Here is a 26,113-nt window from a genome sequence, read left to right as displayed (position 1 = left end):
CTTCTTACAAGTCACGGGGAATTTCCACCCTAAGGTGGAGGCTTTGTGTGACTCTTGGGACAGAATGAAGTTTGATTTTTGTCATTGTGATAAACCAACTTCAGATAGGAAAGTGTTTAGTTTAGCTTATAGATTACAGTCTATCAAAGAGGGATATCAAGTTAGGGGTTTGAAGTAGAGACCATGGAGGAATGCTGCTTACTGACTGGTTTCCTGGCTCACATCCAGCTAGCTACTTCTCTTATACAGCCAGGGCTGCCTGACTAGAGATGATACCGCCCAAGGGGAGCTGGGCCCTCTTACATCGGTTATCAAGAAAATGCCCGGCAGACACGCCACAGGTCAGTCTGATGGAGGCGACTCCTCAATTGAGATCCAGATAACTGGGCTAAGACTCAGGAAATGTGTTCTGCAGACAGAGTGACACTGAATGACAACTCTTTTTCCTGTCACAGGACAGGCTCGGGCTGTGGGAGTCAAAGAAGACTCCCACATGGGTGGGGGTTGAGACCATGTGACTCCTCGTCCTCTTTCTGGGCAAGACTTTGTTTCTTAGCAAGTTGGGCCACCTGGTCGGGATAAAGCACTTGGTTAGGATAGCCACAGTCAACTGCACTTGATAAAACCTGCCCTGTCCGCCCTAAAGCTGGGGAGGAACCATAGATATTTGGAGGCTCAGAGAAAGACTTGAGGGAGGTCACGCCCACTCGAGCTTCCAGGTGCAGTGACAGCTTTACCAGGAGGGATCAGAAGTACTGTGATAATGCTAGTCTTCACCGAGATCTGCTCTCTCTGTCTCTGATTCTTTCTTTGTCTCCGTCTCTGTGTCTCTGTCTTTCCCTCTCCTTTCTTGCCTTGGCTCTGACTTTTGTCAACTCTCTAAGTCTTTCTTCTTCTTTTTGATTTTTGTTTTTTTTTTATAAGAATGTAGATTCCTAAACTGGGCAGTGGTGCACACCTTTAATTCCAGCACTCCGGAGGCAGAGGCAGGTGGACGGACCTCTGAGTTAGAGAGCGAATTCTGTGACAGCCAAAACTACACAGAGAAACCCTGTCTTGTAAAAACTAAAAACTGAAAAAACAAACAAACAAACAAACAAAAACAAACCAACCAAACAAGCAAAAGAATGTTGATTCATGGGGTTGGATGGCCCAGGGGTTTCCAGCACATACACACATACGAGTCTTACAGAGGTTCCCAGTGCCCACATAGGCCTTTAACTCCAGCTCCGGGGAATCCAATACCCCTGGCTTCTGTGGGCTCCTGCACTCACATGCACACACCACGCACACACACACACACACACTCACTCACACACTCACACACACACTTAAAAGTTATCGATAAATCTTTTTTTCAAGGAAGGAAGAGCTGGAGAGAGGGCTCAGCTGTTAGGAGCACTAGCTGCCCTCACAGAAGACCTGGGTTGGGTTTCTAGTCTCACATCTCACAGCGGGCTTCAGTCTCCAGCAGATCTGACAGGGTCTTCTGGCCTCCACAGGCACCAGGCATGCTGCTGGTGGTGCACATACATACATACAGGCAAAACACTCATATGCATAAAATAAAATTTTAAAAAAATTGAAAGGAATGTAGACCCTGAGTTTGAGAGTCCGGTTTTGCTTTGTTTGTTTTGTTTTTGTTTTTCTCTCTACTTTCCCCGTATCTTCTCTCTGGAGATGAAGTTGGTAAAGAGAAAAGGCAAACGAGCCACTGGCTGCTCACTTGTACAGCATTGATTTCTGTGGGTGTCTGTACCCCCTGGCACCTACAGAGCAGTTAATCCACTGTGAGCCCCTCCCCCGCTTGCTTTTCTTGTTTTGTTTTTCTCGTGAGGTGTGAAAAAATGGAATAATTCATAAAGCAAAAACAACAGGTAGAAGGGAAAATTCCAGCTCCAATTCCATGCCTCAGAGGAGAGCACGCGGCATGGCTTCAGCCAGGGGCGTGTATATAACTGATGTAATTTGCGTTACTGATGGACAGTGCGGGTTTCTTGCTCTTGTCACAGGAGGAACGTTTGTGCACACGCGTCCTTATGCATTGGCAGCCGCGGGTGCCGTGGGGTAGGTCCTCGTTGTAAGAAATGCTTCCGGATCGTAAGGCATGAGCATGTGAATTTTTCTTAGTAAGAGCAAATTGCTCTCCCCTAAAGTTGTCGGATTCGGGATTGCCGCGTTCACATGTGTGCATGTCTCCCTGTACCTAGCACTAGATGTCAGTCCTTTCTTGGTTCCATCTTGGTGCTGTCCGAGGTTTTATCTTGGGCTAAAACACAGCCTCTCTCCCATGATTGCTATGGTTTGGGGAGGCTTTGCGGTATTTACAGCTTTTTTTTCCCTCCTTTCCCTTTGCGGCTTGCCTGACAGAATCTTTTGGTGATTCACACAATGAACTTATTTATTATTTATCAGAACTTGTTATAGTTATAGATGTCAACCTTTACCGGCCGCCAGTGCTGTCTTGTAGCCAGCTCTCTCAGCAGCGCCTTTAGCCACCTCTCATTTGAAGGATTAGGTTTTCCAGGTTGCTTCTGATGCTCAAAAACGCTTTCTATAACCCAAAGGTTGTAAAAGCATACCATTGTTCCCCTGCTACTTTTCTGCACTTAAAATTTTGCTTCTCCGGTCCATTAGAGATGCTTTCATTGGTATGTGAATTTGAAATCCAGTTTTGTTTTATTTTTTTTTCTTAATGAACAGCCATTTTCCTTTTTCAAAAAGACATTCCCTTCCCACATTTTCATGAACACTAAATTACTACTTATCTCTCCAGAGCTCTTTTCAACATTATATTTTTTTTCTGTATTTTTTTTCACTGTTTCTATTCCAGGAATGCAGTTTTCATTCTGTGATTTTTCTAGACTCTTTTGTACAGCTCCTATCATCTCATTGCTGATCATGTCGGATGTTTTGGCTCTTTGTACCCATGTGATGTTCTCCAGTGACTTCTGTGTATGCGTTGTCAATTAAACCTGTTGGCTCTAATGGAGGCTTGAAATGTTCCAGGCAAAATGCGGGCCAGATGCAGTAGTTTAAATACATGGCTCACTCTCCCGGGTAAACTCGAGGAGAAGCTGCTCCCAGAAGGAGAGAGCTAAACAGAGGGTCAAGGTGAGGCCATGGGGACAATAAGCAATGGGAAGACAGTCAAACCACAATCCCAGCGCTAAGTGTAGAAGACTTCGGCCGTAGAAAACACGCTGTCTGCTAATGAAATGTACGCCAAATAGTCAGTTGGCCTTCTGTTCCAGCCAATGCCCCGATGACCCAGGGTATCAGTTTCAAAAGAATGGCAGGTACAGGGTGATGATTATGAGAAAGGGCCTGATGGATGTGTCGCAGGATACTCCTTTACACTGTGTAAAGATGTGTCTGCTCTGGAATAATATTTCTGCACACCCTGAAGACGTGCTGCTCTCATTGTTAATAAAAAGCTGATTGGCTGATGGCTAGGCAGGATTTTCAGGGCAGAGAGAATGCTGGGGAGCTGGGGAAAGAAGGGCAGAGTCAGAGGAGATGCCATGAGACACGGAGCGAGTGGGATGGGTTGTGCGTAAGTAAGGTAAACAAGCCTCGGGGCAGCACATAGGTTACTAGAAATGGATTAATTTAAGTTACAAGAGCTAGCTCAAACCAAGCCTAAGCCATCGGCTGGGCAGCTATAACTAATATTAGGTCTCCGTGGCTACTTGGGGAGAGGCTGGTGGGACAGAGTGGTCAGCAGTCTAGACAGAGAAGTCTGCCTGCATGTGTCATGTGACTGGTTTAATGAAGAGCCGAATGGCCAATAGCTGGGCAGAAAGAAGTTAGGCAGGACTTCTGGGGGTAGCAAGGTGTCAGGAAAGAACAAAGACGGAGAGGGAGCAAGGCATTCAGGAGGACAGGTAAAAGCCATGAGTCCCACGACAACACATAGATGAATAGAAATGGGTTAATTTAAGTTATTGGAGCTAGTGGGACAAGCCTAAACTATAGGCTGAGCTTTTATAATTGATAAGTCTTTGTGACTTTTTTTTGTGAGCTGACAGCTTAAAGAAAAAGTCTATTACATGGATGTTCATTAGCCTGTACAAATACTGAACTACTGGCCTTAGTCCTAATCATCAAGACACTGATTATATCTGAGGGAACAGCAAATCTGTTGTTCAATCACATGAAAAATGTGGCTGTATCACTATCTCACTGAGCCTACAAAATAGTGGATTTTAAACAGCACACATAGAGGGCCTGAAACAACTGAGTAAGGGAATTGAAGTAAATTGGTTTATACAGAGAGATAATTTTAATTTTTTAAAGATTTGTTTTCATTTTATTTGAATGAGTGTTTGTCTACATGTATGTACTCCATGTGCATGCAGTGCCTGTAGAGGCCAGAAGAGGGCATTGGATCTGCCAGAATTGCAGTTACAGATGGTTGTGAGCTGCCATGTGAGCAATCTCTCCAGCTTCTAAGAGATGATTTAAAAATGAGACCCTGAAGCCTCGGTTTTACTGCTCAGTGATGCTTCAGTCAACATCACAAACTATGAGGGAGATTAGCTGTGCTGGCTTCTTTTTCAGGCTCGCTGACTCTTCCCTTCTCCTAGGAGGATCCTTCTGCTATCTGGACCCAGACCTATTGACATATGTGGATGTCCCTCAACACAAGCTGAAATGTCAGATAGTGTTGAAAGGCTTAGTAAAGGTCACCAGGTTTTATAGCTTTTAAAAAATATTTTTCCTTGAGATTTTCTAACGACTCCTGAATCTGTTTTTGTTCCAGAAAGCCCTGCAGCATCGCCCTCCTGAGAAGCCTTTTGCAGCTGCCTTGCACATTCTCAGGGCTCTTCTCTGTTCCCATTGCAGCTTTCTCTCCATTCCCCAGTGTGCTTATTGCCTCCCCACTGCCATGCATTCCAGCTAAGCACGCCTGGGTTTCTGCTCTCTTTGTTATTTCTAAGGGGTTTTAAAACACTACAGCTGTTTTTGCCATGCTGTCTTGTTTCATGGTTCTCCTGAAATTCCCAGATCATCTTTTCCTTTGCCCTCCTTGATCTGCACATACGTATAGCAATTTTATTATTCGAAATGTTTTTCTGCATTCTGTAGTTCCCCAAGTGACATATTTGCTTTTTCTTCCACTTCCAACCTCTCAGAGGACTGTGTTGTTCTGTGGTCAATGTTTTCTTGCCTCCTGTAGATTCTCATTAATGCCTTGCAATGTAACCTGGCTTCATTCCACCACAACTGATAAAAATCTTTCGACAGAGTCACCAAAGGAGCTAACCTCTAGATCAGCTACACTTTATCAATAAGTGTGATCATGCCTTTTTGTTTGTTTGTTTGTCTAATTTTGTTTTTTGAGTTTTTTTCATTGTTATCTTCTAAGCTGCAAAAACCTTTCGTCCTAGGATTCCTGGTTCTTCTCTGTGTTTTATTTATTTACTTTTTGTCAAAGTCAGGGGTTTTATTGACATGATATAAACACCAAGACCAAAAGGGTTTTTTTTTTTTTTTTTTTTTTTTTTTTTGCTTACTGATGGAGGTGGGTCTTGTATTAATCTGTTGCTTTTATTGGTTAACTAATAAAGAAACTGTCTAGGCCCATTTGATAGGCCAACCCTTAGGTGGGTGGAGTAAACAGAACAAAATGTTGGGAGAAAGAAGCCGATATTCAAAAAAATACAGTTTCCGTGTAATTATTTTGGGGCATAAGCCATGCAGGCGGCCGGGTGCCAGGGACGCAGCCCCGCCGCTCTTATTTCAACAGCTTACAACTCTCAGGTCATGTCACTGAGGGAAGTCAGGTCAGGAACTCATGCAGGGCATGGACTTTAGGCCGGAGCTGATGCAGAGGCCGTGGAGGGGTGCTGCTTACTGGCTTGCTCCTCATGGCTTGCTCAGCCTGCTTTCTTATACAGTCCAGGACCACCTTCCCATGGGTTGGTGCCTCTCACATCAATCATTAATCAAAAGATGCCTCACTGACTTGACCACAGGCCAATCTTACGAAGGCATTTTCTCAAGTGAGAGTCTCTCTTCTCAGAAGACTTTAGCGTGTGCCAAGTTGATGGAAAAAGAAATCTGCTCACTGTCTCTCATCCCATCCATCTCCTGAGATGAAGACACAGACCAGCATTTAACCCTTGGCTTTTAGTTGTTTCTCATTTACTACCCTCATTTCATCCTGTATCTTGGAGTCAAAATTTCTGGTTCTTCAGTCTGTACCTTGAGCTTTGATTGTATATCTCAATGGGTATCCTTGACAAACCCTCACCAGGCGGTGGTGGTGCACACCTTTAGTCCCAGCACTCAGGAGGCAGAGGCAGGTGGATCTCTGTGAGCTCAAGGCCAGCCTGGTCTACAAGAGCTAGTTCCAGGACAGGCTCCAAAGCCAAAGAGAAACCCTGTCTTGGAAAACAAAACCCAACAAACAAACAAAAAAGACAAACACTCGATACCCTACTTAACATTGAATTTATCTTTTTCCAGATAAACCATACTTTATGTACTTAAGTATAGTTGTGAGTCTGTCTTTTTTATCTTCAGTTAAGCAGTTCTTAATCTTCTATCCTCTCCAGACCTCCATATTCAGGTGATATTCCTCAGTGTCTCTCCTTTTTTCATTTTTGCATTTTTTACCAAGCGAGGCATGAGGCTTTCTATAGTCCAGGTTACTATGGCTTCTTTCCAGATAATCTTTTAGATTCTGGTATCTTCTTTTTCAGCTAATTCTGTAAACCACTGCCAAATTAATTGACTGGTTACTTAAAATTGTTGTCTCTATTAGAAAACCCAAAGCAGGGCAATTTCTCTTGTCTCTTAACTTCTTGGTGTCATTAACAAATTAAACAACTTATTTTAGACGTGGTCCTGATTCTCCATTGTCTTTAAGAACAGGGATGCATCTGCCTTAATGATGAGTGCCTCCCGGTTGTATGACTTACCACTGACTCTGTGAGCTTGCTGCTGTGGACAGAAATGCATTCCCATGGAGGGTGAAGGTCTGTGATTGGTGAACTGAGAACTTGTGAGGATGACATTTTGCTAGAATCAAGGAAAAAAAGCCTTCTGTTCCCTTGGCTGTAGGGCCCCTGCGGTCCCAGGTCTGAGGAGACTGGCTGAAGGGATGGGGATGACGGAGAAGCAGATGGTCAGGTTGTTGACCAGGTTTTCCAGTTTCACGTGAGTGCTGTGCGATGCGTACGTGTGCATCAGGCAATCACCCTCCATCGCTCTTCCACCTTATTCATTAAGACAGGGCTTCTCAGTAAAGCCCAGGGATTTGCGCAGTCTTCCTATTCAGCTTGCTCCGGGTTGTAATTACAGGCAGGCCATGATGCCCACGTGGCTTTATGTGGGGCTTTCAGGGATTCAAACTTGGGTCCTTGCACTTGCAGAGCGAGCCGTTTAACCACGGAGCCACCTCTCCATCCCCTACTGACCTCAGTTTGCCTGTTGAAAATAATCTCATCACCATGACCAAAATCAATGACCAAAATTTACTGCATCTTTTCCTTTGCTGTGGTTGTAACATTTTCTCTATATTCAGAGAAGAGCAATAGTCTCTTGCAAAATTTCAAAATGCAAGGTATTTGAAGTCTCCATGTTGCAAAAATAAAATAAAATAAAATATGATTGTATCTCTATTTTGTCATTCTTGTCTCCTAAGCAGAAAAAAAAAATTCACCTTATCCTGGATTTCTGTGCTTCTCTGATTGATTGATTGATTGATTGATTGGTTTGCTTCATGTTTTCCTTCACCCACTAATCTCCCCAAACATGAGAAGGAACGCAGGAGTCTTTACTCATACTATGGGAGTTCAGAACTTAATAGGCACAGGAATAACCTCAATAAACAGGAAATTCTGGAAATCAAGGGTTGGAAACATGACTCAGCAGCTGTGGGTGCTTGTTGCTCTTACAGAGGACTCAGGTTCAGTTCCCAGCACTTACATGGCTAACAGCCAGCTAGAACTGTGGCTCCAGGGGGTGTGGTGCCATCTTCTGGCCTCTGTGAGTAGCGACACATGTGGTATACATACATACATGCAGGCAAACACATCCATGAAGTAAAAATAAATCTGAAAAAAATGTTTAAAGGAAAATTCTGGAAATCAAGTTTAATTACCACAGAATGGCTTTTGTTTGGTTGAATTAACTGATCCTGGAGCCCCCGCTATCAAGTTTGGTAGCCTCGGGGTTCATCTATGTATATTCGTAGACCACATGTCCCCCTTGCCTATAGTTTCAAATGGGAAGCTTTTAATCACTGCTATGAGAGATTTCCCTTTTCTTATATTGTTGGTAAAAGCTTTCTTTTTCTTTTTTTTTAAAAACCAAACAAAAACAATAGATGGAGTCTGCTCTGAGCAAGCAGACTAAACTTCAGCCCCAACTGTTTTCCTCAAGACGCATGAAGCCTTGGTCTGGATGCTGCAGGCAGACGAGTGCTACTTCATCTCCGGGTGGGAGGGGGTGAGTGGGAAGGCAGTAAGTTTTTTTAATTGCTCAGGTGTCATTGTTTGTTAATGTCACATTTATTGAGACATCAAAATGCCACACTGAACAGAATAGCAGCGTCTTTGTTCCTGTCGGGCGACTGCATCTCACTAAGCACTGACGCTAGCTGGGGTTGAGAATATTCTGTCGAATATGGGAATGCATTTACAGTAGCATCTCAGCTGTAGCACTTCAGCTTCCTCTGACTTTCGGTTTGTATGGATTCCCGAGACCATCGCTCTCAGGGTGCTTTTACTCTGTCAGGATGTTACTCATCCCTCTGTGGGCGGGAGGCAGAGGCTGAGTTGTAACTTAGTGAAGCCGAGGGTGGGATCCTTCGTTTTTCTGGGCTTCCCATTATGAACCCACCTTCGCGCACATTTTTCCTTTGAGTTTTATGATGCTCCGTCACAAACACATGTTCACAAATCACATGTATGCATATGTATATGATGTATGTCTACGTACATACAGAGAGGCATAATAGAGACTATGGCTTGGAACTTCTGTGAAACGGGCTTCGAGAGAACTGGGAACAATGTGCTGTCTCTGTTTCGTTCTAGGCATGGGGATGTGTGGGGTAACATTGCCTCCACGGTGTGCATGTAGGGGGGCTAGAGGTCTCCCACCCAGCATTCCTGCACAGGGACCCCACTTGCTAAGTCAGGACTGGAAGCTAAAACGTGAATAGTCATAAGAAAGATGACAACGGATAATAAATGGGATTCAGTGTCATGGCAGTTGAAATCTGAATGGTTTCGAGTTTTCTTTTTCTTTCAGAAAACAACCCACTGCTACAAATTCACCAGAGAATTCAGTGGGATCTACTTAAGAAACTGATGATTTAAAGGGTTAAAAGATAACAAGGAGAGGGGAGGAGAAGGGAGAAGGAAGGGAAGGAGAGGGCAGGAGAAACAGAAGTCCCATTCAACCCATAAATCTTAGACCCACTGTGTGTTTTTGAAGGCTTCCCAGGTTGGAGTCCGAGGCAGGGCCAACTCTTGCCTTCTCAGATGGGATGGGGGACTCCCTCATCAGAAGAGACCTGCCAGAACTCTCTCAGACTCATCAAAGTTTCAATGCGAATTCCCCACCCGGCCTTCCCACTACCTTCAGACACCAACGACACTCTCTAGGGATGTCATCTGGAAGTTTCCCCTGAATAGAAAACTCAGAATGGGGGAGATGGGAAAGCAGGTGTTTCCCCTGTGATTCTAAACGCCGTGGAAAGTTGGGCAGTCGCCTCTGTTCGCCATGAACACCAGTCCCAGGAAGGCAAAGGGAGTGGGCATGGGGGAGTGGGCGACGTGGGAGCATCCCAGGTTGAAGGATATGGGATTGTAGGATAGGATGCAGGATGTGGGATATGGGATGTACGATGCGCTGCTTCCGGAGATGGGTGCAGCAGGTGCCTATTCTCCGACGTTCCCGAGGACACCAGCGGTGCTCTCTCTGGCACCCTGGCTGTCTGAGCCCCTGCCCCCCCCCCCGCGCCCGTACCAGACCTGGGGGGCGGCGCCTGCTCAGGGTAATCATTGTCCGCCGGGCGGGGGGGAGCGGGGGTGGGCACCGTGGGGGGCGGGCAGCGGGGCGCGGGCATAAAGGGGCGCGGCGCGGTGCCCTCCTGTCTCCCTCAGCATGCCAGCCCGCGCCCCTCCTCGCCGCCTGCCGCGGCGGCTGCTGCTGCTCCGTCTGCTGTCGCTGCATTTGCTGCTGCTGGCACTGCGCGCCCGTTGCCTGAGCGCTGAGCCGGGTCAGGGCGCGCAGACCTGGGCTCGCTTTGCGCGCCCTCCCGCCCCTGAGGCCGCCGGCCTCCTCCACGACACCTTCCCCGACGGCTTCCTCTGGGCGGTGGGCAGCGCCGCCTACCAGACCGAGGGCGGCTGGCAACAGCACGGTAAAGGCGCGTCCATTTGGGACACGTTCACCCAGCACCCCCAGGTCACCCCGGGCGATTCCCCGATCGCCGTGGCGCCGTCGGGTGCCCCGTCGCCTCCTCTGCCCTCCACTGGAGATGTGGCCAGTGACAGTTACAACAACGTCTACCGCGACACGGAGGCGCTGCGAGAGCTGGGGGTCACCCACTACCGCTTCTCCATCTCGTGGGCGCGCGTGTTCCCCAATGGCACCGCGGGTACCCCCAACCGCGAGGGGCTACGCTACTATCGGAGGTTGCTGGAGCGGCTGCGGGAGCTGGGTGTGCAGCCTGTGGTCACCCTGTACCACTGGGATCTGCCGCAGAGCCTGCAGGACGCCTATGGCGGCTGGGCCAATAGAGCCATGGTTGATCACTTCAGGGATTATGCCGAGCTCTGCTTTCGCCACTTCGGTGGCCAGGTCAAGTACTGGATCACCATTGATAACCCGTATGTGGTGGCCTGGCACGGGTACGCCACCGGGCGCCTGGCCCCGGGTGTGCGGGGCAGCTCCAGGCTCGGGTACCTGGTTGCGCACAACCTACTTCTGGTGAGTGCGAGGGGCCAGGCAGGGGGCGACCTTGGGGGACAGAGGGCCTCAGAGGTGCCAGGGCCACTTTCAGGAAGCCACACTTGATCCTCATTACGGGGTCACAAAGGACTTGCACCTCGTAGGGGGACACCCCTCAGCAGCTCTGGACTCCCCTTTAGAAGTGGAGTTAGAAACTGGAGGGAAATCCCGCGGTATGCACGCGCGCGGTGGGGTACTCTGTCTAGTGAGGAAAGGAGCGAGCGCCTTTCCTTAGGTGTTACAGCGAAGTTCCTGGAGGTAAGGGCGGGGAAGATTTATTAGAAGTAGCTGCGGGGACAGAATGAAGAGGGTGGGCGAAAGTAACAAGTTTGTCTACAAGCTGTAGACAGGCATTGCAACCCGCTAGAACTCCGTGTTAATCCAGTAAAACCCGTCTTGCTAGAGGCACAAGGTTACTTTGCATATAGTGCAAAGGTGTCAAAACCTCATCCCTAAGCTGCTTGCTATTAAGCTGTGTTTAGAGGTCCCGTCTGAGGCAGGATAGGATAGGGAACGGACTTGCCTTCACCATCAGTGGTTACCATTGAACTGAAGACTCCCTTTACACACTGCAGGATGAGCATAAAAACACGGGGTCGACGACAGCGTGTGGCTTCAGCAACATCTGTGTGTCACAATGCTGTCTCTAGTTGAAGGGATTCCTCGCAGACGAAGGAGTTACCAGGTTTCGCAAGTGGTTCTGAATACCTTGAAGATAAAGGCTAGCTCTAAACACTTTTTAACCAGACGGACGCTTCAACCTGCTAAGCTACTGCGCCCGGCCTGCTCTAAACACTTTTAGTTGAAGCCTTAGACGGTTGAGGCAGAGCACGGCTCGCCTGTGGGTCCACTCCCCATCGTCAGCCGCTGGCAATGCGATCTGGGCTAAAGGGAATTGTATATCAGCTTCACAAAATCTGAGTTTGCAGTGGTCTTGGTGTCATGTAGGTGTGTATCTTTTCACACTGGTACTTTTAGAATCGTGACTCCTAAGTGTTGTCAAGATGCCCATCTTTTAAAAGGGAACCAACAAGCTCTGAAACAAATCAGCTCAGTGAACAGATTCGTCTAGAAAAACTGGGGATGAGGGGTGCTATACCACTTTTTGGAGACAAAAACAAATTATCAGTTCCAACTAGAAACAGATTAGGGTCCACTCTTTAAAATTTAAATCATGCAAATTCTAGGTTATTTATTTATTTATTTATTTATTTATTTATTGAGTACAGGTAATAAACTCCGTGTCTACAGAAGTGGGCAACTGTTATTCTGGTGGTTAGTTGCTATTTACAACATGAAGGATGGCTCTCTGACACTCTCTCCTGCTCCCTGTCAGTCCCAGGTTTAACTTTGCAGTTGTATTCTTGAGGAATTACACAAAAATGCTGCCAAACACTAACTGTCCTTTGCAGAAACGCGGTGGACTTTGTAACCGTGAGAAATTAGTAACCGGCCAGCACGCGGCTCATTTTTGCTGATGCCGCACGTGAAACCCCAGTGGCTGTAAAAGATTAATTTTACTTTTTAAAAATGCCCTTGGGTTTAGAATTTAGTCATCCTGCTACCTTATTCAGAAGTGAGGGTCGCGAATGAATGCCATTGTGTAAGATTATTTTATTGAGCTTTGGGTGCCGTTTCTCGGTGCTTGTGTGATGGGGGCAAAGAGAGTTTCACTTTATCTGAAAAAGTCTAAAGGTACAGATTTTGGTAATGAAGACTTTTGGTTTAGGCACTGACGGTTTTGAGAAGAGTTAAAGGCCCCCGAGCCCTTGGAATATTAATTTGTTTTTTAATGTGGAATGCTGGGGAAGGATCCTGTGAGCGCTTCCGCTAGTCTACAGGTGCTGGGCTTTGGAGACTTAGGGCGGTGGGTGGAATTTCCACCTTATAGGGATTCCAGAACCACTTGCTGATGAGTTGGAGAGCCCGAGTCTGGGCAAACTTCCTCCAAGTTTGGAGGACCTGCTCACAGTGGGGGTCTCTATAAATTCTTTGGCAGCTTCCTGGTGTGAACTTGGACTTTGGCCATTGTGTGGGATGGAATGAAGGAAGGCGCTCCTTGCAGAGCGTGGAGCTGGCTACTTTGCTCATCAGAGTTCTACAACAGAATAGGCCTTTTTCCTCTGGCTGGCAGTCAGATATCTCAGTTTTCATGATTCTCGTGTGGTACATTTCTTGATACCACCGCCCCGCCCCCCCTCCCCTGTCAAAGTTTGTTGCTGGGGAGTCTAACCTGAGGGTGCCTCTAAGATTTGGTTATGCCTATGAATTTCTGGGAGGTCCAGAACCAGGTTGAAGGTATGTTTAGCTCCACCTCTCCTCATTTGATACCAACTCTTGGGAGTGTTGGTATCAAAGGTCACATCTTGACTGGGCTACCACGTCTTGTTTCTGAACCATTGCTCTTGCTTTCTGTTTTTTTTTTTTTTTTTTTTTTTTTTTTTTGGTTTTTCGAGAAAGGGTTTCTCTGTGGTTTTGGAGCCTGTCCTGGAACTAGCTCTTCTAGACCAGGCTGGTCTCGAACTCACAGAAATCCGCCTGCCTCTGCCTCCCAAGTGCTGGGATTAAAGGCATGCGCCACCACCTCCTGGTTGCTCTTGCTTTCTGGAATCAACTCCTAAGCCCGATTTTCAGACCCTCACCATCTCATGGCTTCTGTTGTTGTGACGATCGAAACCCCTGACCCATAGCAACTTGGAGTGGAAAGGGTTTTGGTTTTTTTCAGCTTGTAGCTTGTAGTCTGTCATTCGGGAAATCAGGGCAGGAACCTAGAGGCAGGAGCTGATGCAGAGGTCATGGAGGGGTGCTGCTTACTGGCTTTTTCCTCGTGGCTGCTCAGCCTGCTTTCTGATAGCACCCAGGACCACCTGCTCAGGAATGGCACTACCTACAGAGGACTGAGCCCTCCTGTACCCATCACCAAATAAGAAATGCCCCATAGGCTTGTGTACGACCTGACCTTACAGAGGCATTTTCTCAGTTGGGGTATCCTCCTCTTAGATGACTCTAGCTTGTGCCAAAAAATCAGCCATCACACCCATTCTCCCCTGTGTCTTTTCTTGGTACCCTGGGCATTCCTTTTGTCTTTAGAATGCCTTCTTCATGTGCCTGGGAAGCATAGAGGGTCCAGAGCTCTGCCTTGTGGCCTCCCATTGGGAAGCCCTCTATGTGAGTCTTGGGACCCCCAACCCCTGCAATCCAGAGCTGCCAGATTCAATCTCCAGCTGGGACTTCTCTGAGCATCTGGCCCTGATAGTCTTGTCCACTTAGCTAGTAGGCAAGGCAAGGCAGGTCACAAGCAACATGCCCCAGATCAAACTCCCTTTTTCCTGTCTTAGTTACAGTTTCTATCGCTGTGAAGAGACACTATAACCATAGCAACTCTTATAAAAAGAACACATTTCATGGGGATGGCTCACTTACAGTTCAGAGGTTCAGTCCATTATCATCGTGGTAGGGAGGATAGCGGTGTGCAGGCAGACATGACGCTGGAGAAGGAGCTGAGAGTCCTACATCTTGCAGGCAACAGGAAGTCAACTGAGACACTGAGTAGCATTCCAAGCATAGGAAACCTCAAAGCCCACCTGGACGGTGACACACTTCCTCCAACAAGGCCACACCCACTGCAACAAAGCCACACCTCTTAATAGTGCCACTCCCTATGAGGTTATGGGGACCAGTTACATTCAAACTACCACACCAGCTCTGTTGTGATACTCTGCTCTTCCAGTTGGTCAGGCGCCAATTCTAACTCTTCCCTTCTCCCTCCTTCCCTCTTTCTGTCCCCCCCCCCCAGGAAGTGGATCCAGAGCCTTGAACTTGCTAGACAAGCACTGTACCACTGAGCTGTATCTATGATATGATTGGGGCTCAGGCTACCCTTGGGTTTTGCCTCAGTAATTCCCTAGTTTAATCCCTTGCTCCCTGCCATGCGGCCCTGAGGGTGTATTCTGAAGGCACACCATTGTGTGTGCAGAGTACAAATCCCTGCTTGCTACAATCCTGCCTACTCCCTAAGAACCACTTTGCATGCTCCTTTGGCTTCTCACTTGAACGTCATTTCTTCCTTCCATGGAATTCCATGATTCTCCTCTTAGCACAGTTTAATTCCCCACCCCACCCCATTAGCTGGTCAATTTCTTAAGCAAGGAAACCTTGTTCTCTTCATCTGCTTCTTTCTTAAGTGTTGACCTAGGGCTGGAGAGATGGCTCTGTAGGTAAGAGTGCTTACTGCCCTTGTGGAGGACCAGGGTTCAGTTCCCAGCACCCCCAAGAAAGCTCATAATGGCCTGTAACTCCAGTTCTAGGTGATCCAAAGCCCTCTGATGGCCTCTGTGGGCTCCTGCATGCCAATCATTCACATAAACTTGGTAAGATCACACACAAATAAATGGAAAATAAATCTAAAAAAAAAAAAACCCCAAACCAAAAACCAACCTAATTTTCTCTTGGTGGGTACCGAGTTGCATCCCAGCTGCCCAGTGGCTTAACTCTGCTTCTATCACTTCACTCTTGGGGAGCTGCTCCTTGTGTCCGTGTGTCTATCTGCCTAGCCATCTTCTGGTGGGATGGGGGAACCCCCCATCTGGCAGGTAAAATCTGGCACTCGGGAGTGAACTGTTGAAGGTCATTGCCATGTGACTCCATTGTAACCACTTTCATTTAGAAGTTGTCAGAATTCTCTCTACTGCATCATGAAGATGTTTCCAGAATGGGGTGAGTGGTGAAGTCTGTGTTAACCTGAGTGAATATTGGAGAAAACTTTGTCATCTAGTTAAATTTTCGTCCCCCTAGTAATTAATGTGCATGCATTCAAGTGACACACAATGTGCATGCATTCAAATGATACAATGTATATGCATTCAAGTGACACACAACATGCATGCATTCAAATGACACACAACATGCATGCATTCACATGACACAATGTATATGCATTCAAGTGACACACAACGTGCATGCATTCAAATGACACACAACATGCATGCATTCACATGACACAATGTATATGCATTCAAGTGACACACAATGTGCATGCATTCAAATGATGCACAACATGCATGCATTCACATGACACACAATGTGTACTTTCAAGCCACACTTCAGGAATTTCCCTCTTATTAAAATGCCTCTGGAAGTATCAGCCAGGTTGAGGGTTAATATATTTTATAGAACATGGCTGAATTCCGGGTGCATTTAATCAGAAACAGTTAAACTGCCTCTCAAGGCACTTGAGTCTCTCTGCATACCTGATTGAACACAATATTCTCTGGAGGCTAAAGTCAAGTCCGAGATAAAGAACTAGTGAAATAATTTTTGAATCATACCAGTGTTCTTAAAATGTCAATTGTGGGGTTGTGGAGATGGCTTAGTGGTTGAGAGCACACACTGCTCTTGCAGAACCTCAATCAGTTTGGTTCCAAGCACCCACACTGGGTGACTCACAACCCCTTGCGACTCCAGCTCCAGAGGGGTTCAGTGCCTCCAGCCTCCTCAGGCGCAGGCAATAACCCCCACTCCCACATATACATAAGTAGAACGTAGTGGAAACAAATCGTTAAAATCTCGGTTGTTTTGAGGTAAAGAGAAAGAGGAAATGTAAACTGCTAAGAACTTAAATAATGTCAGTATCCATTTGGGGGGGCACAGTGAGCACTCGGCCGTCTTAGCAGAACCGCAGTTAGCTAAACTGTAGTCAGCCATGGCTTCTGGACCCTCAAGACCTAAGTCAATCCATCGTCTCTAAAAATACCATTGTTCTGTACCACACTTTTCATAATTAACTTGTGGGAAAGGTGCTTTATTTCCCTGAATACCATTCTCGAAGCATTTAGGTGAAGGGTGGGAATAGAATGCATGCCTGCTGGGAGGAGGTGAGGCAGGGAGCAGGAGCAGCAGTGCCCATAATTATCGCATGCTCTGAGATCTGCATCCTCTGCAGAAATGCCCCCAGGAGTTACAACGTATACTTAAATGGCCACAGTGAGCTTTTATGTGTTCCTGTGCTGTGCTGGTGCTTTTGGCATGACGTTAGTTATTGCTGCGTCTTGGGATATAGTCTTACTCACCTTCTAAAGACCTAACGCTGTCGACACAATTTGTGAGTCAGAAGAGACAGACTGCTCACACTTGTGATTGCTTGAGGTGACAATCTGTATGTAATATTTCTATTTTTTTTTTTGAGATTTATTTTATGTGTATGAGTGTTTTGCCTGCGTGTATGTTTGTGACCACGTGCATGTCTCCTGCTGTCAGAGGTCGGAAGAGGGTCTCAGATCACCTGGAACTGGAGTCATGGATGGATGTGAGTTACCACGCGGGCACTAGGAATCAAGCCTGGGTCCTCTGCAAGAGCAGCAAGTTCTCTCTTGAGCCATCTCTCCAGCCCCTCACTTAACTTCTTGGAACGTAAACCACTTAACAGAATGAAGTCATTTTAGAGGTTATTTTAATAGGATTTTTACCAAAGACTTCTTTGGATCTTTGAAATACTCTATTTTCATATATAATGTATTAGCAGGTGTCTTGTTGGTCCTAGTTTGGCAGACACAATGTGCCGTAAGGGCTACAGAAAATAACATAAGTATTTAGTGAGGTGTGTGGCCAGACTCTGAATAGATTGACATTTGGCTGTCAGAACAGCATCCATGAGCGAGCACCACTGTGGCCTAATAGATACTTTTCAAGCTGAGAGCAGTAAGGGACATAGACTTTAAATGTGGAGATCCTATCAAATTTATTTCCATGTCAGTAAGTGCTTTTTTGGTTTCTAAGCAGAATGGTAGAATGGGGAAGGGTCTGGGAAATCCATGTCAACCTTCCTCCCTCTAACTTCTGCAGGATAGTCAATGGACCTCTTAAGTTGCCTCAGAGTTTCTTTCATCTTTTGTTTTGAATTGACACAGTCCCTGGTTGTCTGTTTACCTTCCTAAATGAATAAATAAATCATGTCTGCATAGGGCAGCTGCTGTTGGGGAATGCTTGTCGCACTCCCAAGCTCGGGTTGAGAATTGATTGCTGCTGTAGGAGGCGGAGCCTGGTGGGGGGCTGTGGCGGGGGGGGGGGGGGGGGGAGTGGGTGAGGCACCAGAAGATTGGATCTGTTGCGAAAGAGCGCTTGACCTCAGCTTGCTATCTTTCCTGGTACAGTCTCTCTGACACATGGCAACCTTTTTCCCATGATGCACTGGGAAGGCTGTATGCAGCTCCTTGATCGTGGCCTTTTTAAGTCTTCTAAACTGTGAGAAGTCACTTTTCTTTAAAAGAATGACCTAGACGGTGATATTGTTATAGCAACGGAAAATGAACAGAGGAATAGCTTTCTAAATATTTGAAAAGGCCAGTGTGTGCTTCCTAAGTGCTTCCTCTGTGTGCTAAAAAGTCTGCTTCAAGATGCTGGGGACCCCCCCACACACACACTTAGGAACTTTTTTCCAGAGCTTCCAGCAGTAGCAGGAAGGGGTGGGGCTGAATTCAAGAGCACACGTGTAAACGCTGGATGGGCCTCTTGATTGACTGACCCAGTAGCAAGACACGGAGGCACAGAGACAGGAAAGTAGACCGAAAAGACGGTCTGCATGGTCTGGCTCCACCCCTACCCATAGTGCTTCACGAGAGGAGGTGATGGACGTGGGCCACAAGGCATGGAATCAGAACAGGCTCCCTCAGAGAACACTGACTCGTGGCGCAATGTGCATTTATAGCTCTTTCTGTGGGCTTATGGCTCTTTCTGTGGGGTGGTACCTCTTGCCTCAGTGGGCAAGAGGCCATTGTAGAGCCTTTGGGGGATACTTTATCCCTACCCCTGGTTCCACTTCTCTCTGAATCCCAACCACAGGCCCTCTCCCTTCAACCCCTTCTCCACTGGCTGTTCCAAATCCTCCCACAATGCTGTGTGCTTCTTCTCTATACCCCTGGAAGGCTTGCTTGCCTTTTAGTGTGTGCTCTGGTGTGCACATCCTGAAGCCAACAGCATGACTCTTTCTTACTGTTTGATGAGCGTGCAACATTCCCAGTCTTACTGTATGTAACGTGGGATCGTGGGGGAAGTGCAGGTAAACGGGAGACTTCGCACCTCTTGCTGAATAGGGTCCCATGCCCAAGCCTGTATTCCCTGACATAGGACAACGGGCTCCTTTTTCTTCCACTCTGCCTTTCACTCTGGGAGGGGCTGGGTGCAGTACAGCAGGGGTTTAAAGTGACCAAGAGGGACAAGGGAAGACTCCTGTCCTTCCTCACTTACAGATGTTTAGGGAGATGTAACACTGTCAGGCAGTCACACTAGAACCCTCAAGGCCTTAGGAGAAATAAGTACGGCCGACAGTAGGGACACCAAGGGAGACAGGCCAGTTTTGACAAGAAGGAGGAGGAGAATGGTTAGGGAAAACTATACAGGGGAGATCAAGGGCTGCCAGGCTCTCTGCGGAGGCTGCTTTGGGCTTCCGGGACCAGGCTGTATCTATTGGGTGGGAACTACTCAGTAGCAGCGAGAAGAGCCCCAGAAGGTCCTCAGATGACCCCAGCTGAGCTCCCAGAACGCTGTTTGTACCTAAGTAGCTCGCGAGTCCTATGTGGGCGGGGTGTGCCAGACACACCAAGTAGACAGCAGGCAGTGGAGGCCTGCGAGGCAGCCCCTCACTGCCAAAGGCAACGGTTCACTCGAGGCTCAATATTTGGAAGCCATGGGTGGGAAAGGACCAGAAGCTGGAAAGATGGGGCCTGGGGATCTCCAAGGTGTCTTGCCATATTTGCCGTGCAGAGCTGAGCAGGGGTCCAGATGCCCACAGCTTTCTGTTCTGGTAGTTTTAGCTGCCACCTCACTGAGACACTCACTCTAGACAGCTAAAATCCTCTCAGGCTCTTCACTTCCCATGCGATGCTGTTAAACCAGGCTGTGCCTGTCGTCTCCTGTGGGAATTTATCTTTGAATTCACAATCGTACTAAATGCCATCGAGACAGAGCTTCCCATAGGTAGAAATGTGGTTTTTGTTGTTGTTTGTTTAATTGGAAATAATAGAAATGTAGGAACATTTCAGGAGCAGCATAAGGAATAGTGCTATATGGATTTGGTGGAATATTCTCAGCTGGCTGTTGAGACAGCGACATTTGATCAGAATGCCGCCCGTGGTCTACTGTGAGAAGGAAAGAGCTGACTCTCCCACATTTTCTGCCTCTCTGCTGTAGAGATGTGCATGAATAGTGCTGGGCCCTTCATAGTTCTCTTCCTTTTCCCAGGAACCCCTCCTGACACACAGATCCAAGAGTAGAGTAGGTCTGTCCGTCTGTCCCCTCCAAATACTGTACTCCCCACTGTTTGTTTCTGGTCAGCTGATGCAAACCTGCATACTGGGGAAGAGAGATTCTCAGTTGAAGAATCGTATCCGTCGGATTGGCCTGTGGCGTGTCTGTGGGGCATCTCCTTGATTGTTAACTGATGTAGGAGAACCCAGCCCACTCTGGGCAGCACCATCCCTATGCAGCTGGTCCTGGGTTGTAGAAGGAAGGTATCTGAGTGAGCGAGGGATTGGGGAGGGGAAGGAAGAGGAGAAGGCAGTGGGAGTGTAAAGAGGTCAGCAGTGTTCCTTTGCGGTCTCTGCATCAGCTCCTGCCTTGACTTCCCTCCATGGCAGACTGTAACCTGTCAACCAAACATACCCTTTCCTTCCCCAAGTCACTTTTGGTCCCTGTCTCATCACAGCAACAGAGAAGGGGACAAGGACAGTTTCTGAGAAAATATCAACGTGTTGCAATGGTTTGCTTCTCCCCAGCAGGTATCTGGCTAGAAGGGAGGGACCATTCAGATGATGGGTGTGGAGAGTGAGGTGTGCCCTAAGGTGTCCCTGCAGCCTTCCCTGGAGCATGCCTGTCAGTGTCCAAGCTCTCAGGAGTTTCCTGTCATGAGTGTCCCACCAGCCAGCTCCCAAATAATGACATGGAGACTTATTATTAACTGTGAAAGCTTGGCCTATAGCTTAGGATTGTTCCTAACTAGCTCTTAAAACTTAGACTAATACATTTATATTAATCTATATTCCATCACGTGGCATTACCTCTCTTCCATCTTGCATTCCTGTTTCCTCCTGTGAGCCTAGATTCTCCTCCTCTTCCTTACTTTTCCTGGAAATCCCATCTATCCCTCCTGCCTAGCTATTGGCTGCTCAACTTTTTATTACACCAATCACATATATAAATAATATAATAATAAATATATCATCACACAGTGCATAGATATCTCACAACACATGAGGCCCATGGGCTCAGACTTAGGATTTGCCATGACTGATGTGATGGGAGCAAAGGCTTATGACTGTGTACTCAAGAGAACTCCCACCAGGGGTTTTCTCTCCTTAAGGTCAGCTTCTGGACTGTGAAGTGCTGTTGTGTCAATTGCAGTGGCTTATTCATTTTATTTCTGGTTACTTCTCTGAGAATTTCATGCAGTATATTTGGATCATGTTCATGCTTCTCCCAAACCCTCCCCGGAGTCCCTTTTGAAATCAAACCAACTTTGTGTCCTTTTTTTAATAGTTAAAAGTATTATAGAAAAACTCATCAAGTCCAATGCGTGTTGCCCAAAAACTCTGTGTGAGCATCCACTGGAGTGTGGTCAACCTCTTAGAGTTCGCCCCCTTAAAGAAACCTTATTCTCCCTCTGCGATCAACTATCAGCTGCTGATAGCCCCTGGACTAGGCGTGGGCTTCATGCCTCCCTTCTCCTTGCTGGGACTTTTTCTGGCTTGGCCTTGCACAGTTCTTGTGCGTGTTGTCCCAACCACTATGAATTCCTACCTGCAACTGCTCTGTTGTGTTGGGAAAAACACAGCTTCATTGTAGTCACCTACCAATCCTTTGTGTGGTCTTGAGCTCCCTTTTTGGAGAGAGTAGCCGTAAGCCAGGTCACTCCTAAGCAAAGTCCTTAAAAGTGTGTGTTGTGGTGGGTGGGTGAGGCGTGGTTTCAAGTATTCACCTCAGATAAATGCACAGTGAAGGGGCGAGAAGAAAATATAAGAAAACAGAATGAGTACATTACTCATAGTTTCCGGAGATGTAAGCGCAGGAAGCTGATGCTCATCTGGAGGTAATGGGAGACCAACTAGAGAGCAGAAAGGGAGAGGAGAGGGAGGTGGGAGCCGAGATAGGCGTCACAGTGCCAGTGAGAGAGCTCTTTATCAAGGCCCCTGGGCATCAGTCCCGAGGCTTTCCCGTGGGAGTCGTGGACTATAGCACTGTTTGCTTGTGGATTTATCATGGCCAGCATGTTGGGGAGCTTGGGAATTTGGGTGAGTGGAATGAGACATTACCTACGTAGGGTAGAGAACTTTAATCTAGGCCACAGGTGAAAGGGCATGGCTGGGTTTCAAATAACTTGTATCAGATTACAAATGATTACCATGGCAGCAACCGCGATTTACAGCAGGCTTTATGATCCCGGGCAGTCAAGGCGTATCTGGTTCATTCCAGCTCCACTGGAAATCCACTGTGTAACAGAAGACGCATATCGAAAGAAGGGCCTCGCCACACTCAGTCCACAGGAACCAAAGAAAACAAGCCTTTGTTAGTTTAACCCTCTAAATCGGAGGCATTAATACTTCACATTATAACAGTAATAGAAAGAACAGGAAACAATGAGGTGATGATTCAAAAGATTGTCCTAGAACTGAGGGCAGGAGAGTCCACATTGATGTGCTGTCTTAGGGTGGCATTGCAGAACATAGCTGATGCAGTGTGGCCAAATCCTTCCTGCCAGGGACCCAACTGCCTTTTTACTCAGTGCATTATAGTCTAGAAAACTGGCTTCCATTTGGGAGCTGAGCGAGGGATTAGGACTTTTGGCCATGTGGTTCCCTGTGGAGCCTCTTTCTAATTTCCCAGTGTATTAGTTACCACTGTTGCTCTGGTACAACCCTCAGATTCTGGAGGAAATTTACAGCTCCAGGGGAGAGCCACATGGGTGAGGGGAGTCTGGCGGCAGGTGACTGCAGCAGGAAGCTGAAAGGTCACCTCTTCAACTGCAAACACGAAGCAGAGAGAAAACTGGAAGTGAAGTGAAGATCTCCTTCTCAAAGGTCACCCCTAGTGACACCCTTCCTCCAGCAAGGCCCCATCCTCTAGAGGTCACACAGTCTCTCTCAAAAGTACCACCAACTGGGGACCAAGTGTTTAACCATGAGCCTGTGGGGGACATTCTCACTCAAAGCCATCCCCATACCTGGCTTCTGGAAACTTAGCAGTGGTTCCTGGGATCTCAGTAATTCCAGGGTCTCATCCTGTCCTGGGGATTCCAACCCTAGTTCTGTGACCCTTCTCCATCAGCCTGGCTGGAAGAGGAACACCCGCACTTCTGAGAGGTGCTTTGTCCTGAAAGCCATATTCCCAATGGCTTTGACAAAGAGTGTGTGTCCCTATTGGGTCTCCTGTAAGACGCACTCCTCCAGTGAGTTGGGTAGCTGGAATAACGTGCTGCTAGCTGTTGCATGCTTGTGTCTCTCAGCTTCTTTATTCCTTCCTTTGGCCCCACTCCCTGCAGACTCCATGAAGCCCGTGAGAACCTGTAGCTTGTACACCAAACTTGAGCTGTTTGGTAAAGGCTCTTAGTCTCCTCTCACTGGCAGACCTCAATGCCATGCAGAAGGAAGTGGTCGGCTCATCTCTCTTTTCCTTGCTGGTGTTGGAATGCCCAAGTCACTACATTTACAATGTGTGTCCCTCAGCGGGTCATTTTCCCAGGTTACCCCAGGTGAAATATTCATCCGCGGGGGCTGTGCTAGGGAGCTATCTACCTCGACATATTGCTTGTGCCGGCCTTCTTCTCTTCAGGGTGGTGACTCGGCTCTGTAAACCCACCTGCGTTAGTTTGTGTCCTCTGAGAAGCAGACGTCAAGGCAGGGATGAATAAATGGGCAGAAAGCCCACCTGGGAAACAGTTATGCATGATAAAGGGGAAAGGGGCCAGAGAACGGGAGCCACTCTTTAGCTCTTGACGCGATGTGGTACCTGGAAAGGGCTAGAAGGGGTGAGGGGGCTCGTGGGAAGGGTCTCAGATGTGTGTGTGTGAATCGAAGAAAGATCTGCCGAGCCAGTGGCGCTTCCTGAGCCGACAGTGCTCGTGGTAGGAGTCTGTGTCTTACTGCAGTGTCTGCATTGCCCCTGACATTTTCTCTCTGTCCTTTGGGAACAGCCAGTGAGAAGCATCCATGGCACAGCTGCAGCAGTGCCCTCAGTGTGGTGACAGCTGCTGCCGCTGGTCAACTGTACTCCTTATGGCAGGAGGGCCAGGTGACATATTGTCATGGCCACCACAAAGACCAGTGAGCATGTGCCATCCCAATGAAAATTATTTCCAGTCAGGCGGTGGTGGCGCACGCCTTTAATCCTAGCACTCAGGAGGCAGAGGCAGGCGGATCTCTGTGAGTTCGAGGATAACCTGGTCTACAGAGTGATTTCCAGGACTGCCAGGGCTACACAGAGAAGTTCCTGTCTCAAAAAGCCAACAGATAGATAGATAGATGATGGATAGATAGATGATGGATAGATAGATAGATAGATGATAGATAGATGATAGATAGATAGATAGATAGATAGGTAGATAGATAGATAATTATTTCCAACCTAGAACTTACCTATACTGTCACTTACTCATGAGTATAAAATATGGAAATTCTCTCATAACCAACAACAACAAAACCACCACACCATTAACCAAAAAAAATTTTTTTTTTCCCATGAGTCCTTTCTCAGGAAGTTTCTGGAGCAGTGGTTCTCAACCTGTCGGTCTCGACCCCCACAGGGGTCACATATCAGATATTTACATTATGATTCATAAAAGTAGCAAAATTACTTTTCTGAAGTAGCAATGCAATAATTTCATGGTTGGGGGTCAGCACAACATGAGGAACTGTGTTAAAGGGTCACAGCATTAGGAAGGTTTCAGCACTGGGGTAGAGAAGAGCTTCCACGTAAAATCACAGAACAGAAGGCAGGAAGCACGGTGTGCAGAGGCCACAGGTAAGCCTGCAAGGTAATGGGGAAGTGTTGGCCTGAGAGGGAGCTGTGCTGCAGGCACAGAAGAGCCAGAGCAGAAAGGAGGAGGACTCCTGAACTATGTCTCCAAGTTGGTGTGAGCCAACGGGAGTCTGTGCTGCAAAGATGCTGGGGATGGTAAGATCAGTGAGCTACGAGCACAAAGAAAACCGTGCAAATGAAAAAGCTAGGTGACTGCTAACTTCACAGAAAACAAAACCCGAGAAAAGGGACTTCATTGCCCCATGGCTCATCTGCGACTAATATTTAAGATGGTGGAATAAACCTGCCCCGGATGTTAGTGAAACCAAAAATTTGCAAGACTAATTTGTCAGTATATTAGGGCTAAACTGTTAGCATCCATGAAACAGGACGCCCGTGGATACTGCTACAATAAGAGTGTGATCAGTAAATTAAAACCTAGCTGCTGAGCCATCTCGTCAGCCCCACTATTTGACTTTTTAAAGCATAAACATATATCACTGCCATAAAAATGAAAACGGGTATTTTTTAATCATCACTTTAAAAATTAATTTGGCTAGTCATAGCATTTATAGCAGTCCAGCCCATAGAACTCATTTTGAGGCAAGCGTTGGAACATTTCCGTGTTTTCAGAATAATGTCTTGTGAACTTCCGTGTCTGCTTCCAGTGAAAGAGAAGCGTCACTGTGAGTACACCCTGGGGGACAGTGTGAGTCACCTTCTCAAGTAGAGCCCTCCCATTAGTCAGGGCTCCAAATTTCTATCAGTCCTTGTCATTAAGAAGCAACCATCAAATTTTTAACCACCGAATGCCTTCAAAATGCTGCTCTTTAAGCAAAATCTATACTATGTTGTGTATGTCCTACTTTTCTTCTTTGTAACCCCAAGCACGTCACACAAAGGTTTAGAAACTTATGGTATCTAGAGATTTAACTATTGTGTTGTTGCTAGATGAACACCACAATACTATCAAATTATTTGAGGCTAATTTACTAGACTAATTTTATTAATTTGTGTTGGCTTCCGATTATCTTTCCTTTGGTTTTTCTCTTTAATTACAGTTTGCTCATGGGTTGTTACTATGAGATTTACATTTGCTTCCCTTTAAAATTAAGACGTTTAGGGCTGGAGAAATGGCTCA

General features: G+C 47.0%; 1 protein-coding gene across 1 annotated transcript in view; it reads left to right on the top strand.

Annotated features, from left to right (window-relative positions):
* Window positions 1–10,122: 10,122 nt before the first annotated feature.
* Window positions 10,123–26,113, top strand: part of Kl (klotho) — a 39,700-nt gene continuing 23,709 nt past the window's right edge. The window contains exon 1 of the mRNA XM_057765438.1: window positions 10,123–10,950. Within this exon, the coding sequence (XP_057621421.1) occupies window positions 10,123–10,950 (828 nt within the window). The remainder of the gene's footprint in view (window positions 10,951–26,113) is intronic.

Source organism: Chionomys nivalis, chromosome 3 (assembly GCF_950005125.1).
Source record: "Chionomys nivalis chromosome 3, mChiNiv1.1, whole genome shotgun sequence".
Taxonomy (NCBI): domain Eukaryota; kingdom Metazoa; phylum Chordata; class Mammalia; order Rodentia; family Cricetidae; genus Chionomys; species Chionomys nivalis.
Note: the sequence above shows the minus strand (reverse complement) of the source record. Positions and strands in the feature narration are given on the sequence as shown.